Source organism: Tachysurus fulvidraco, chromosome 2, assembly GCF_022655615.1.
Source record: "Tachysurus fulvidraco isolate hzauxx_2018 chromosome 2, HZAU_PFXX_2.0, whole genome shotgun sequence".
NCBI classification, from domain to species: Eukaryota; Metazoa; Chordata; class Actinopteri; order Siluriformes; family Bagridae; genus Tachysurus; species Tachysurus fulvidraco.
Window position 1 is genome coordinate 574200 of NC_062519.1, and position 13237 is coordinate 587436.

The 13237-nt window shown below is 42.8% G+C and overlaps 1 protein-coding gene across 1 annotated transcript in view; it reads right to left on the reverse strand.

The window, feature by feature from the left end:
• The window catches only part of LOC113636435 (NACHT, LRR and PYD domains-containing protein 12-like), a 65415-nt gene that overhangs the window by 21155 nt on the left and 31023 nt on the right, over nt 1–13237 (reverse strand). The window contains exons 7-8 of the mRNA XM_027136538.2: nt 12466–12639; nt 6080–6253 (exon numbers count right to left, since the gene is read on the reverse strand). Of these exons, the coding sequence (XP_026992339.2) occupies nt 6080–6253; nt 12466–12639 (348 nt within the window). The remainder of the gene's footprint in view (nt 1–6079; nt 6254–12465; nt 12640–13237) is intronic.

The window sequence follows — 13237 nt, forward strand, 5'->3', positions numbered from 1 at the left end:
TGTAAAGATCTTTACTACAATTACACATGTAAACTTTTTTAGCTAAACAACCTTAAATCCACAACTAGTATTTTTGTAAGAAAACTAACCAACTAGTCGTCTAAATGAATAAATCACTTCAAAAAGCTTTCACTGATGACTAAATCACATCCAGTTTTAGAAGAGTTTAGAAATGAGAAGAGAAAAGAAAACCTTCTTTTAGCAGTTAACAATTTAACATTATTGATCAAATCTGTGGCAAATAAATCAGATGTGTAAAACAGGAAGTCGTCATTCATCTAAATCCACATTTACATACTACTCATTAACACAGTGATAAGTGTTAGTCTGGTAGTTACATCTCCTCAGTCCTCAGATACAATGTGGGATTATTAATTATAATCTGACTGCAAGTCCACATTTCTACAGAGAAAAGTGGAAAAAAAGCAGAGTGAAGGGGTGGGGCACAATATGGAGCAGGGTACAGTGATGGGAGGGGCACAACGTGGGGTGGAGCACAGTGAGGGGGTGGGGCACAATGTGGAGAGGGGCACAGTGAAGGGGGTGTCAAAGTGTGATGTAGGGCAGAGTGATGGGGTCAAAGTTAGGCGGTGGGACACAGTATGGGAGTGGAGCCCAGTGAGCGGGCAGGGTAGGGGGTGTCAAAGTGAGAGACAGGGCACAGTGATAGGATCAAAGTGATGGGGTGGGACACAGTGATGGGGTCAAAGTGAGGGTCAAAATGTAAATGTAAACACACTTTACATTTACAGCATTTGGCAGACGCCCTTATCCAGAGCGACATATACAAGTGCTTAAATCTCTACCATTGGATACATTAATGCTGGCTCACTAGGTTACATACTTAAGATACCATGAGATTAAAACATTGTTCAGAGTTACAATTAAAAAGTGTCAAAGGTTTATATATATATGTATGTATGTATGCATGATAAGGAAAGAAGGAAAGGAAATGATAAGGAAAGAAGTGCTAGCTGAAGTGTTTCCTGAATAAATAGGTCTTCAACCGCCATTTGAAAATATCCAGTGACTCAGCTGTCCGGACCTCTAGGGGAAGTTCATTCCACCACCTTGGTGCCAGAGCAGAAAAGAGTCCGTCCGGAGCTGGTCCGTTTTTGGCTTTGTAGGCCAGCATCAGTGTTTTGAATCTGATGCGTGCAGCTACCGGAAGCCAGTGGAGGGATCGTAGCAGCGGGGGAGTATGGAGAACTTTGGCAGGATAAACACAAGCCTGCAGCTGCATTTTGGATCATTTGCAGAGGACGGATTGCATTCATAGGTAGACCTGCCAGCAGTGCATTGCAGAAATCCAGTCTTGAAATGACAAGAAACTGAACAAGTACTTGAGCAGCCTGTGTGGACAAAAATGGCCGAATCCTTCTAATGTTGTAGAGAAGAAACCGACATTAGCAACATGAGAGGAAAAGGACAGTTGATTGTCCATGGTTACCCCAAGGTTGCGAGCTGTGGCTGAAGGGGAGATCAGATCGTTGTGCAAGGATATAGCAAGATCATGACCTGGGGATGAATCACCTGGGATGATCAGCAGTTCAGTTTTGCTAGGATTGAGCTTTAACTGATGAGCAGTCATCCATGATGATATTTCTGCCAGACATGCTGAGATCCGATCAGAAGCTGTGGTATCTGAGGGTGGGAAAGAGAAGGTAAGTTGTGTGTTGTTAGCATAGCAGTGGTAAGATAACCCATGTGAGGAAATAACTTCACCAAGAGAGTGCCTATACAGGGAGACAATGAGAGGACCAAGTTCTGAGCCCTGTAGGACACCAATGGAGAGTCTGCGTGGAGCAGATGTCACTCCCCTCCATGTTACCTGATATGAGCGTCCTTCCAGGTAGGAAGCGAACCATTCCCAAGCTGATCCGCAAATCCCAAGACTCCTGATAAGACTGCTGGATAAGAGAGTCTTGTGGTAAGAGAGTCTTGTGGTTTGACCAAATCAAACGCTGCTGAAAGGTCAAGGAGGATAAGGACAGATGACAGTTTGTGTGGATGACTGCGGGTAAGAGCGAGGGGGTGAGAGGTAGTTTTAGGTAGGATAGGGAGAGTGATGGTGAAGGATACCAGGTGATGATCGGAGATGACTCTGTGGAATGAGCAGATTTAAAGCCAGACTGGTTGGGGTCTTGGAGGTTGTTCTGTGAGAGATAGACAGTTGGTTATAGACAATGCGTTCAAGAATTTTTGAAAGAAATGAGAGAAGTGATACTGGTCTGTAGTCACTGATGTCTGATGGATCCAGAGCAGGTTTCTTTAGGATGGGAATAACCCTTGATCTCTTGAAAGTAGTTGGTACCTGACCAGATGCTATGGATCTATTGATGACAGTGGTAATGAAGGGTAGAAGGTCTTGTTAGATGGTCTGGAGAATAGTGGAAGGGAGTGGATCCAATGGGCAGGTGGTATGATTGCAAGACTGGATGAGATGTAAAATCTCTTCTGCTGCTACAGTTGAGAAATGTGACAACGAAGGTGTTGGGGAATCCATACTCTGAGATGTAAGTGCAGTCGAGGCTGAAGTGAAGGTCCAGCAGATTTCCTCAATCTTCTCCTGGTAGAAAGAAGCAAAGTCTTCTGCAGTCAGGGAGGATGAAGAAGGTGAAGCTGGGGGGTTGAGTAGAGAAGAGATGATGTTGTGGAGCTTTCGAGGGTCAAGTGACGAAGATTCAAGCTTTTCCTTGTAGAAGGAAGTCTTGGCAGAAGTCACATCTGAGGAGAACTTGGCCAAGAGTGTTCGGTAAGAATCAAGATCTGCATCAAGTTGTGATTTCTTCCACTTTCTCTTTGATGATCTTAGCTCTCTTTGATCGTTGCAAAGCACATCTGAAAGCCAAGGAGCAAAATAAGAAGTTTTATTGGGTTTAGTGAACATAGGGCAGAGGAAGTCCATAGTTGAGGAAAGAGATGAGAGGAAAGTATCTGTAGCTGAGTCCAAGGGTAGTGAGGAAAAAGACTCAGGATCAGGAAGAGAAGAAAGAGTGCCAGAAGCTACAGAAGAAGGGGAGACAGAGTGAAGGTTATGGCGGGTAAGAGCGAGGGGGTGAGAGGTAGTTTTAGGTAGGATAGGGAGAGTGATGGTGAAGGATACCAGGTGATGATCAGAGACGTGTAGTGGGGTAGCAGTCATGTCTATAGTTGGAGAAAGACGGGTGAAAACCAGGTCCAGGACATTGCCTCCTTTGTGTGTGGGGATCTAGCTGTTGAGTGTCAGGGCGAATGAGTCAAGAAAAGTCAGGAGGGAAGAAGATTGAAGCTTGTCAGAGGGGAGGTTGAAATCACCAAGCACTGTCAGAGGGGAGCTATCGGAAGGGAAAGCACTAAGCAGTGAGTCCATTTCTTCCAGGAAGTCTCCTAGAGGACCAGGAGGGCAGTAGACAACAATGATAACAAGGTTGATTGGAGAGGGAACTGAAATGGCATGGAATTCAAAAGAGGAGATGGTTAAATGGGACAAGAGGAGAGGTGTAAAGCACCATCTCTTTGACAACAATAAACCTGTACCACCACCCGTGCCTGTTTCTCATGGTGAGTGAGAGAAAGCATAGGCAGCGGATAAAGCAGCTGGTATAGCAGTGTTCTGTGGGGATATCCAGGTTTCTGTTAGTGCAAGAAAGTCAAAGGAGTAAAGGGAAGTTAAAGCAGAGATAAAATCAGCTTTCTTTACAGCAGACTGGCAATTCCAGAGCCCACCTACCACCACTGTGTGAGACTTACACAACAGAGGAAGGTAGATAAGGTTACTGGGATTGTGACCTCTGCTCTGTGGACGAGAGCATCTGTGACAGTAGGACTTGAGTACAGAGATGGGTTTGAGGCAAATATCTGCAGTCAACCAAGAGTGAGATTTAAGGTATGGTAGAATAAATCAAACAGTACTAGACACTTATGTTACAATGTGAGATAGAGAGATACTTACAAATCGCTTACAAAAGCAGAGAACCTTCAATTTAAAAGGGTATACCCTGCCCATAATTCACACCTTAAGGGAGACTGAAACTACTCCTGATTAATCAGCTGAGAGAACACCAAAGACCAACACTATAAAATCAACAATGGTATAGAACAGAGGTCACTAACAGGTGGACCGCGGTCCGGGTCCGGACCCAGAAGCTGTCCAATCCGGACCCGGACCTACGGCCAAAACAAAAGGTTATGCTTTAAAACTTGACAGGACGCTTCTATTTTAGTAGGCGCAGCTTTTGCAATCTTTACGGTAGTGGTAGTGGAAACGCACAGACCAATTGCATGCAAGTTAAGCCATCCCACATGATACTACTCAGCCAATCAAATCTGTGCATTCCTGAAGTAAACACTGCGACTCAACAGTGCAAGGCAGATGAGAGAGAATTAAAGTAAAGTTAAACATGACAGAAAGATAGCGATACATGTAGAAAACAAAGGGAGAGAAACAGACGAGTGAGACGGAGAAAGGGAGAGAAACAGTCGAGAGAGACGGAGAAAGGGAGAGAAACAGTCGAGAGAGACGGACAAAGGGAGAGAAACAGTCGAGAGAGACGGAGAAAGAGAGAATAAAGAACAAATGGCGCTCTCCAAAAAAAGAAAAGTGGACAGCGAAAACATTTACTCCAGAATGGACAGACTTATTTCTTTTCACACTTCCCACTAAACCAGTGTGTCTCATATGTACAGAAACCATGGCACTTATTAAATTATTATATCCACTCAAATCTAAAAACAGAGTCAATTAGACAGGTCTGAGGACAGTAGCCCTATACATTCTGACCATGTTTGGCTCTACATACAACTGTGAGGCAGCTTTCTCTACAATGAACATAATCAAAACTAAATACTGTTCCAGGGTCACTAATGAGCAGCTCCACGTGTGTATGAGAGCGGCCCTGACTCCATTCAAGCCCAGGATTAAAATCCTGCCAAGCCAAGCTAGAGCTCAGTTCTCTCACTGAGATATAAAAGGGAAAGTTAAGCACTTTATTTAAACATACACAATTTTTAGATTTTATTTATTTTCTCTTATTTTGAAATGTAGCCCTACTTTTATTTATTTAATGAGAGAACGTTATACATATCTACAGTCATACATATGTTCAGTTCTATGTTACGTGACAATAAATATTGTCAAAAAGTTTTTGAATTGTACAGAATTTATTTTATTTAACAGTCACACATTATCATCTTCCGGACCTTCGCTTCAAGAAATTTTCTCTTACTGGACCTCTTTCAATTTTAGTTGAATACCTCTGGTATAGAATATAAAAAAATTCAAATTACACAGAACAATGTGAGTTAGAACAAAGAACTAGAACAAAGTGAGTTAAGCAGATAGTATACAAAAGTCAGGAACCTACTTTACCAGAAGACAATATATTCAAATGTAGAGAGTTAAAGCGCACTTTACAGACCAGGACAACACATGAGATTAGAACTTCTACTTTTCTGGACTTTCATACACAACACTGAGACATCAGCCAGATTTTATTTTACACAGAACATATTTCATATATTGCAGTATTTAACACATCTGAACTTTATTAAAACACTCACATTGTTCTGCCACTGATCCATATTCACATTTATTTTTACACTCCATTAAACTGATCCTTACATTTCTATTTGTTACATCTATTCTATTTTTATTCCAGTTTCTTTTTTATTATTCTATTTTATTTGATGTTTAAATCACAGACAGATTAAAAACATGTCACTACGTGTCGTACTGTGTATGGTTGTGTATGTGAGAAATAAAATATTAATGTCAATGTTTTCTGTAACTTTTCTCTGTTTCACATCTCAACAAAATCTCTGTTTTAATCCGAGTTCACATGAACAGATCTTTCTTGAGAAGATCAGACTGTCAGTAATCAGACCTAAAACAGGGTCAGACTAATTAGTTTTTGGAGAAGTTGTTAGTTCATTGGTGTATTTTTTAAACCCAGACAGTGAAAGTGTAAATGGTTTATTCAGTATTGACAAGAACAACTGTGACTGTGTTTTATTTATACACAATGTGTTTATCTATTATTACGACCTGGATGAAGATTAGACCATGATTTATTATTAATTTTTTAATATATGATCTTACTTCAGTGTCTCCAGTTTACAGTGAGGATTCTCCAGTACAGCAGAGAGAATCTTCACTCCTGAGTCTCCTAGATTATTCCAGGTCAGATCCAGGTCTCTCAGGTGTGAGGGGTTTGATGTCAGAGCTGAAGTCAGAGCAGCACAACCTTCATCTGAGACATCACACTTAAACAACCTGTATAGAGACACAATGACACACTCTTTATTACAATAACTAAAATATTGTCAGATATATTAAAAAAATTAATTTTGACAGAAACCACAAATAAAGATTTCTAGTGAGAAACTTTCCTCACATCAAATAGACTAGAACACAATAAATGTTCATCTATTACACTGCAGAAAGGCATGAAACACTTTAACTCTGTAAACAATATGGAAATCCATGGGTTTACATTTATATCAGTTTACTTTTGTAACAGAGATGTTTTTTTGTCCTTTGTCCATCATCATCATCATCATCATCATCATCATCATCATCATCATCATCAACGTCATCAGCTGATAAACAGGTTTGTGAACTTCAGAATATATAATCAGTACAAATCTGTTCTTAACTTGTTTAAAAGTCTTTCTATTACTAAAGTATACAACACACCAGACAAGACACAACCTTTATAACACCTCTATAAACTTTATAAGGAACCACATAAGTCACCATTAACTTTCAGTAGACTTTCAACATCACTGTACAAAACCTTTATCATGGAAACAAAATCAGGACTAAAACTAAATGCTGTGAACACATTCATAAATAGTTGTGTTCGACTCGGTCAAAGGTCTTTTCTAGGTCTACTGACACTAGACCAAAATCTGGTTAAGACTCTTACTGATATCTAAAAGATCCCAGATAACAGAAATATTATAAAAATTCATCTTCCTGGGACACAATCTGTCTGATCACGATGGACGACTTGTTCTAACACTTCACTCAGTCTGTTGGCCAAAATCTTGGGGAGTAATTTATAATCTCTGAATAACAAACTCAGCAGTGTCCAGTTTTTAATATCATTTAGGTCAGGTGTAGGTTCCACGTCAGAGAGGGCTTTTAGCTTTTAGGAAGAACAAGAGAAGAAAGTGTCCAGGCCCAGACAGCGTTTCACCAGCCTGTCTGAAAACCTGTGCTGATCAACTGGCCCCCATCTTCACACGGATCTTCAACAGATCACTGGATCACTGGTCCCCTCATGCTTCAAAAGCTCCACCATCATTCCCATCCGAAAGAAATCCAAAATTACCGGACATAACGACAACATACCTGTGGCTCTAACATCTGTGGTCATGAAATCATTTAAAATACTGGTTTTGGCTTATCCGAAGATCATCACGGGACCCTTACTGGACCCTCTGCAGTTTGCCTACAGAGCAAACAGGTCTGTGAATGATGTAGTCAATATGGGACTGCATTATGTTCTGCAGCATCTGGACAGACTTATGTGAGGATCCTGTTTGTGGACTTCAGCTCTGCCTTTAACACCATCATCCCATCACTCCTTCAGCCCAAATTAACCCAGCTCTCCGTGCCTTCCTCTGTCTGTCAGTGGATCACCAGCTTTCTGACAGAAAGGCAGCAAGTAGTGCGACTGGGGAAACTCAAATCCAGCACCCGCACCATCAGCACTCAGGGTTTTGTCCTCTCTCCACTGATCTTCTCCCTGTATACAAATGACTGCACCTCTAATGACGCCTCTGTCAAGCTCCTGAAGTTTGCAGGCGACACCACACTGATCGGCCTCATCCAGGACGGTGACGAGTCTGCTTACAGACTGGAGGTTGAGTGGCTGGCTGTCTGGTGCAGCCTTAACAACCTGGAGCTGAACACGCTCAAGACAGTGGAGATGATAGTGGACTTCAGGAGAAACCCCCCTGCTCTCCCCCCACTCACCATCATGGACAGCATTGTGACAGCAGTGGAGTCAATCAGATTCCTGGGAACCACAATCTCCCAGGACCTGAAGTGGGACATTCACATTGACTCCATCTGAAAAAGCCTCAGCAGACGTTGTACTTCCTTCGTCAATTGAAGAAGTTCAGCCTGCCACAGGATCTGCTGAAACAGTTTTACACTGCCATGATCGAATCCATCCTCTGCACCTCAGTGACTGTTTGGTTCAGCTCAGCTACCAAATCCAACCTCAGAAGACTACAGAGGGAAGTCCGGACTGCTGAGCGAATCATTGGCACAACTATCCCCACTCTCCAAGATCTGTACCTCTCCAGAGTGAGCAAAAGGGCAAAGACAATCACTCAGAACCCCTCACATCCAGCACACTCCCTCATTCAGGACCCCTCACATCCAGCACACTCCCTCACATTCAGCACTCTCCCTCACTCAGGACCCCTCACATCCAGCACACTCCCTCATTCAGGACCCCTCACATCCAGCACACTCGCTCACATTCAGCACTCTCCCTCACTCAGGACCCCTCACATCCAGCACACTCCCTCATTCAGGACCCCTCACATCCAGCACACTCCCTCACATTCAGCACTCTCCCTCACTTAGGACCCTTCACATGCAGCACACTCCCTCTTTGAACTGTTGCCATCTGGTCGATGCTACAGAGCCCTCAGCACCAAAACGACCAGACATAGGAACAGTTTCTTCCCTCAAGCAATCCATCTGATGAACACTTCAACATATACAAGAACAAACTCTATTCTTACATTATTTACACATACTTACTTATTTCTATTTCAATTTGCACATTTTTCCACTGTACATACATTTATTATATATGTGTTCATGTCTTATCAGTGCCATTACGTTTTTACTAGACTAGCTTCTGTACTAGAACAAATTCCTTGTATGTGAAAACATACTTGGCAATAAATACCTTTCTGATTCTGATTCTGATAAACCTTTTGGTGCTGTTTTCCCCAGATACAGTAAAGCAACCCCGAGTGACCATCCACCTGATCTCGGAGTGACATTATTACATCCAACACACACACAGTCAAATATATTCTGATAGTGTGAGCTGACCAGAGAATTTTAGTCTCCAAGTTCTATTTATTTCCATCATTTCCATGTCAGTGCTGCTTTTAAACCCTGCAGCTCACACAGTACATTTAGTTTGTGTCCCAGCTCCAGTTTGTGTGATTAGTTCCAATGTTTTAGTAAATTTCACAGTAATTTCAGACACATTGCAGTTACATCAGAGTCTGGGAGAATGCTGAACAGTGGTGGTAGGGGGGCTCTGGAATTGTCAGTCTGCGGTAAAGAAAGCTGATTTTATCTCTGCTTTAACTTCCCATTACTCCTTTGACTTTCTTGCTCTAACAGAGACCTGGATATCCCCACAGAACACTGCTACACCAGCTGCTCCATCCTCTGCCTATGCTTTCTCTCACTCACCACGAGAAACAGGCAGGGGTGGTGGTACAGGTTTATTGTTGTCAAAGAAATTGTGCTTTACACCTCTACTCTTCTCTCATTTAACCATCTCTTCTTTTGAATTCCATGCCATTTCAGTTACCTCTCCTATCAACCTTGTTATCATTGTTGTCTACCGCCCTCCTGGTCCCCTAGGAGACTTCCTGGAAGAAATGGACTCACTGCTTAGTGCTTTCCCTTCCGATAGCTCCCCCTGACAGTGCTTGGTGACTTCAACCTCCCCTCTGACAAGCTACAGTCTTGTTCCCTCCTGTCTCTTCTCGACTCTTTCTCCCTCACACTCAACAGCTACATCCCCACACACAAAGGAGGCAATGTCCTGGACCTGGTTTTCATCCGTCCTTCTCAAGCTACAGACGTGACTGCTACCCCACTCCACGTCTCTGATCATCACCTGGTATCCTTCACCATCACTCTACCTATCTCACCTAGAACTACCTCTCACCCCCTCGCTCTTACTCGCCACAACCTTCACTCTGTCTCCTCTTCATCTGTAGCTTCTGGCACTCTTTCTTCCCTTCCTGATACTGAGTCTTTTTCCTCACTACCCTTGGACTCAGCCACAGATACTTTCCTCTCATCTCTTTCCTCAACTATGGACATCCTCTGCCCTATGTTCACTAAACCCAAGAAAACTTCTTGTTCTGCTCCTTGGCTTTCAGATGTGCTTTGCAACGATCAAAGAGAGCTAAGATCATCAAAGAGAAAGTGGAAGAAATCACAACTTGATGCAGATCTTGATTCTTACCGAACACTCTTGGCCAAGTTCTCCTCAGATGTGACTTCTGCCAAGACTTCCTTCTACAAGGAAAAGCTTGAATCTTCGTCACTTTTCCCTCGAAAGCTCCACAACATCATCTCTTCTCTACTCAACCCCCCAGCTTCACCTTCTTCATCCTCCCTGACTGCAGAAGACTTTGCTTCTTTCTACCAGGAGAAGATTGAGGAAATCTGCTGGACCTTCACTTCAGCCTCGACTGCACTTACATCTCAGAGTATGGATTCCCCAACACCTTCGTTGTCACATTTCTCAACTGTAGCAGCAGAAGAGATTTTACATCTCATCCAGTCTTGCAATCATACCACCTGCCCATTGGATCCACTCCCTTCCACTATTCTCCAGACCATCTAACAAGACCTTCTACCCTTCATTACCACTGTCATCAATAGATCCATAGCATCTGGTCAGGTACCAACTACTTTCAAGAGATCAAGGGTTATTCTCATCCTAAAGAAACCTGCTCTGGATCCATCAGACATCAGTGACTACAGACCGGTATCACTTCTCTCATTTCTTTCAAAAATTCTTGAACGCATTGTCTATAACCAACTGTCTATCTCTCACAGAACAACCTCCAAGACCCCAACCAGTCTGGCTTTAAATCTGCTCATTCCACAGAGTCATCTCCGATCAACACCTGGTATCCTTCACCATCACTCTCCCTATCCTACCTAAAACTACCTCTCACCCCCTCGCTCTTACCCGCAGTCATCCACACAAACTGTCATCTGTCCTTATCCTCCTTGACCTTTCAGCAGCGTTTGATTTGGTCAAACCACAAGACTCTCTTACCACAAGACTCTCTTATCCAGCAGTCTTATCTGGAGTCTTGGGATTTGTGGATCAGCTTGGGAATGGTTCGCTTCCTACCTGGAAGGACGCTCATATCAGGTAACATGGAGTGACATCTGCTCCACACAGACTCTCCACTGGTGTCCTACAGGGCTCAGTACTTGGTCCTCTTCTTTTCTCCCTGTATACTCACTCTCTTGGGGAAGTTATTTCATCACATGGGTTCTCTTACCACTGCTATGCTGATGATACACAACTTATCTTCTCTTTCCCACCACAGCTTCTGATCGGATCTCAGCATGTCTGGCAGAAATTTCATCATAGATGATTGCTCATCAGTTAAAGCTCAATCCTAGCAAAACTGAACTGCTGTTCATCCCAGGTGATTCATGCCCAGGTCATGATCTTGCTATATCCTTGCACAACGATCTGATCTCCCCTTCAGCCACAGCTCACAACCTTGGGGTAACCATGGACACTCAACTGTCCTTTTCCTCTCATGTTGCAAATGTGACTCGCTCATGTCGGTTTCTTCTCTACAACATTAGAAGGATTTTCATCCACACTGACTGCTCAGGTACTTGTTCAGTATCTTGTCATTTCTAGACTGGATTACTGCACTGCACTGCTGGCAGGTCTACCTATGAATGCAATCCGTCCTCTGCAAATGATCCAAAATGCAGCTGCCCGGCTTGTTTTCAACCTGCCAAAGTTCTCCACACCCCCCACGCTGCTGCGATCCCTCCACTGGCTTCCGGTAGCTGCACGCATCCGATTCAAAACACTGATGCTGGCCTACAAAGCTAAAAATGGACCAGCTCCCTCTTACCTCAAAGCCCTCATCACTCCTCACACTGCACCCCACACCCTCCGATCTACCAGCACTGCTCGACTGGTTCCACCATCTCTCAGAGTAAGAGGCAAGCATACTACAAGACTCTTCTCTGTTCTGGCACCAAGGTGGTGGAATGAACTTCCCCTAGAGGTCCGGACAGCTGAGTCACTGGCAATTTTCAAGCGGCGGTTGAAGATCTACTTATTCAGGAAACACTTCAACTAGCACTTCTTTCCTTATATTTTGCATTAAAAAAAACCCCCAAAACTGACACTTTTTCATTGTAACTTTGAACAAATGTTTTAAACTCATGGTATCTTAAGTATGTAACCTAGTGAACCAGCATTAATGTATCAATGTTAGAGATTTAAGCACTTATGTACGTCGCTCTGGATAAGGGCGTCTGCCAAATGCTGTAAATGTAAATGTAATGTCTGTGAGAAATCATCAGTGTGCAGTGAAAAGAAACAATCTTCCTCCTCAGGACATTGATGATGAACCTAAAACCTGCTTCAGTCTCACTATTAGAGAATATGTCTTACTGAGGAGAAGGTCATGTGACGTTCAGAGAGATGATCTTACTTCAGTATCTCCAGTTTACAGTGAGGATTCTCCAGTACAGCAGAGAGACTCTTCACTCCTGAGTCTCCTAGTTTATTATAGGACAGATCCAGGTGTCTCAGGTGTGAGGGGTTTGATCTCAGAGCTGAAGTCAGAGCAGCACAGCCTTCATCTGAGACATCACAACAATACAACCTGTAGAGAGACACAATGACACACTCTTCATCAACACATTTTTATTATATAAAGTATAATTAACACTGAACAAAACATTACTATTAGATTGTGAACAGTAGGTGGTCCTGGGTAAAACAGGGTGGGCACAGGGTTGAGAAGGAACTCAACATCAGCTGTCACTCAAAAGAACTTACATGACTGTAAAAAGAGGACAATGAGCTGAAAGAGATCTGTTCATTTATCAGTTGTTTATGTAGCGCACGCACACACACACACACACACACACACACACACACACACACACACACACACACACACACACACACACACACACACACACACACACACACACACACACACAGACACACACACACACGAGCAGCTTTACCAATCAATATGATTGTGTCACCTGTCAACATTAGTGTGTATGGACACTTAACATAGTGAACATGATAACATTTAAAGTCTATCAGTTCAAACACAGGATATTTTTATTTAAACATTTCAGGCTATGATGTAAAATCATGAAGGAAAATCTAACTAATGATATTAGATAAATTATTGTTTTAAAATAACTGATAAATCACACATTGTTTTAGCTGAGATTTCTTTTCAG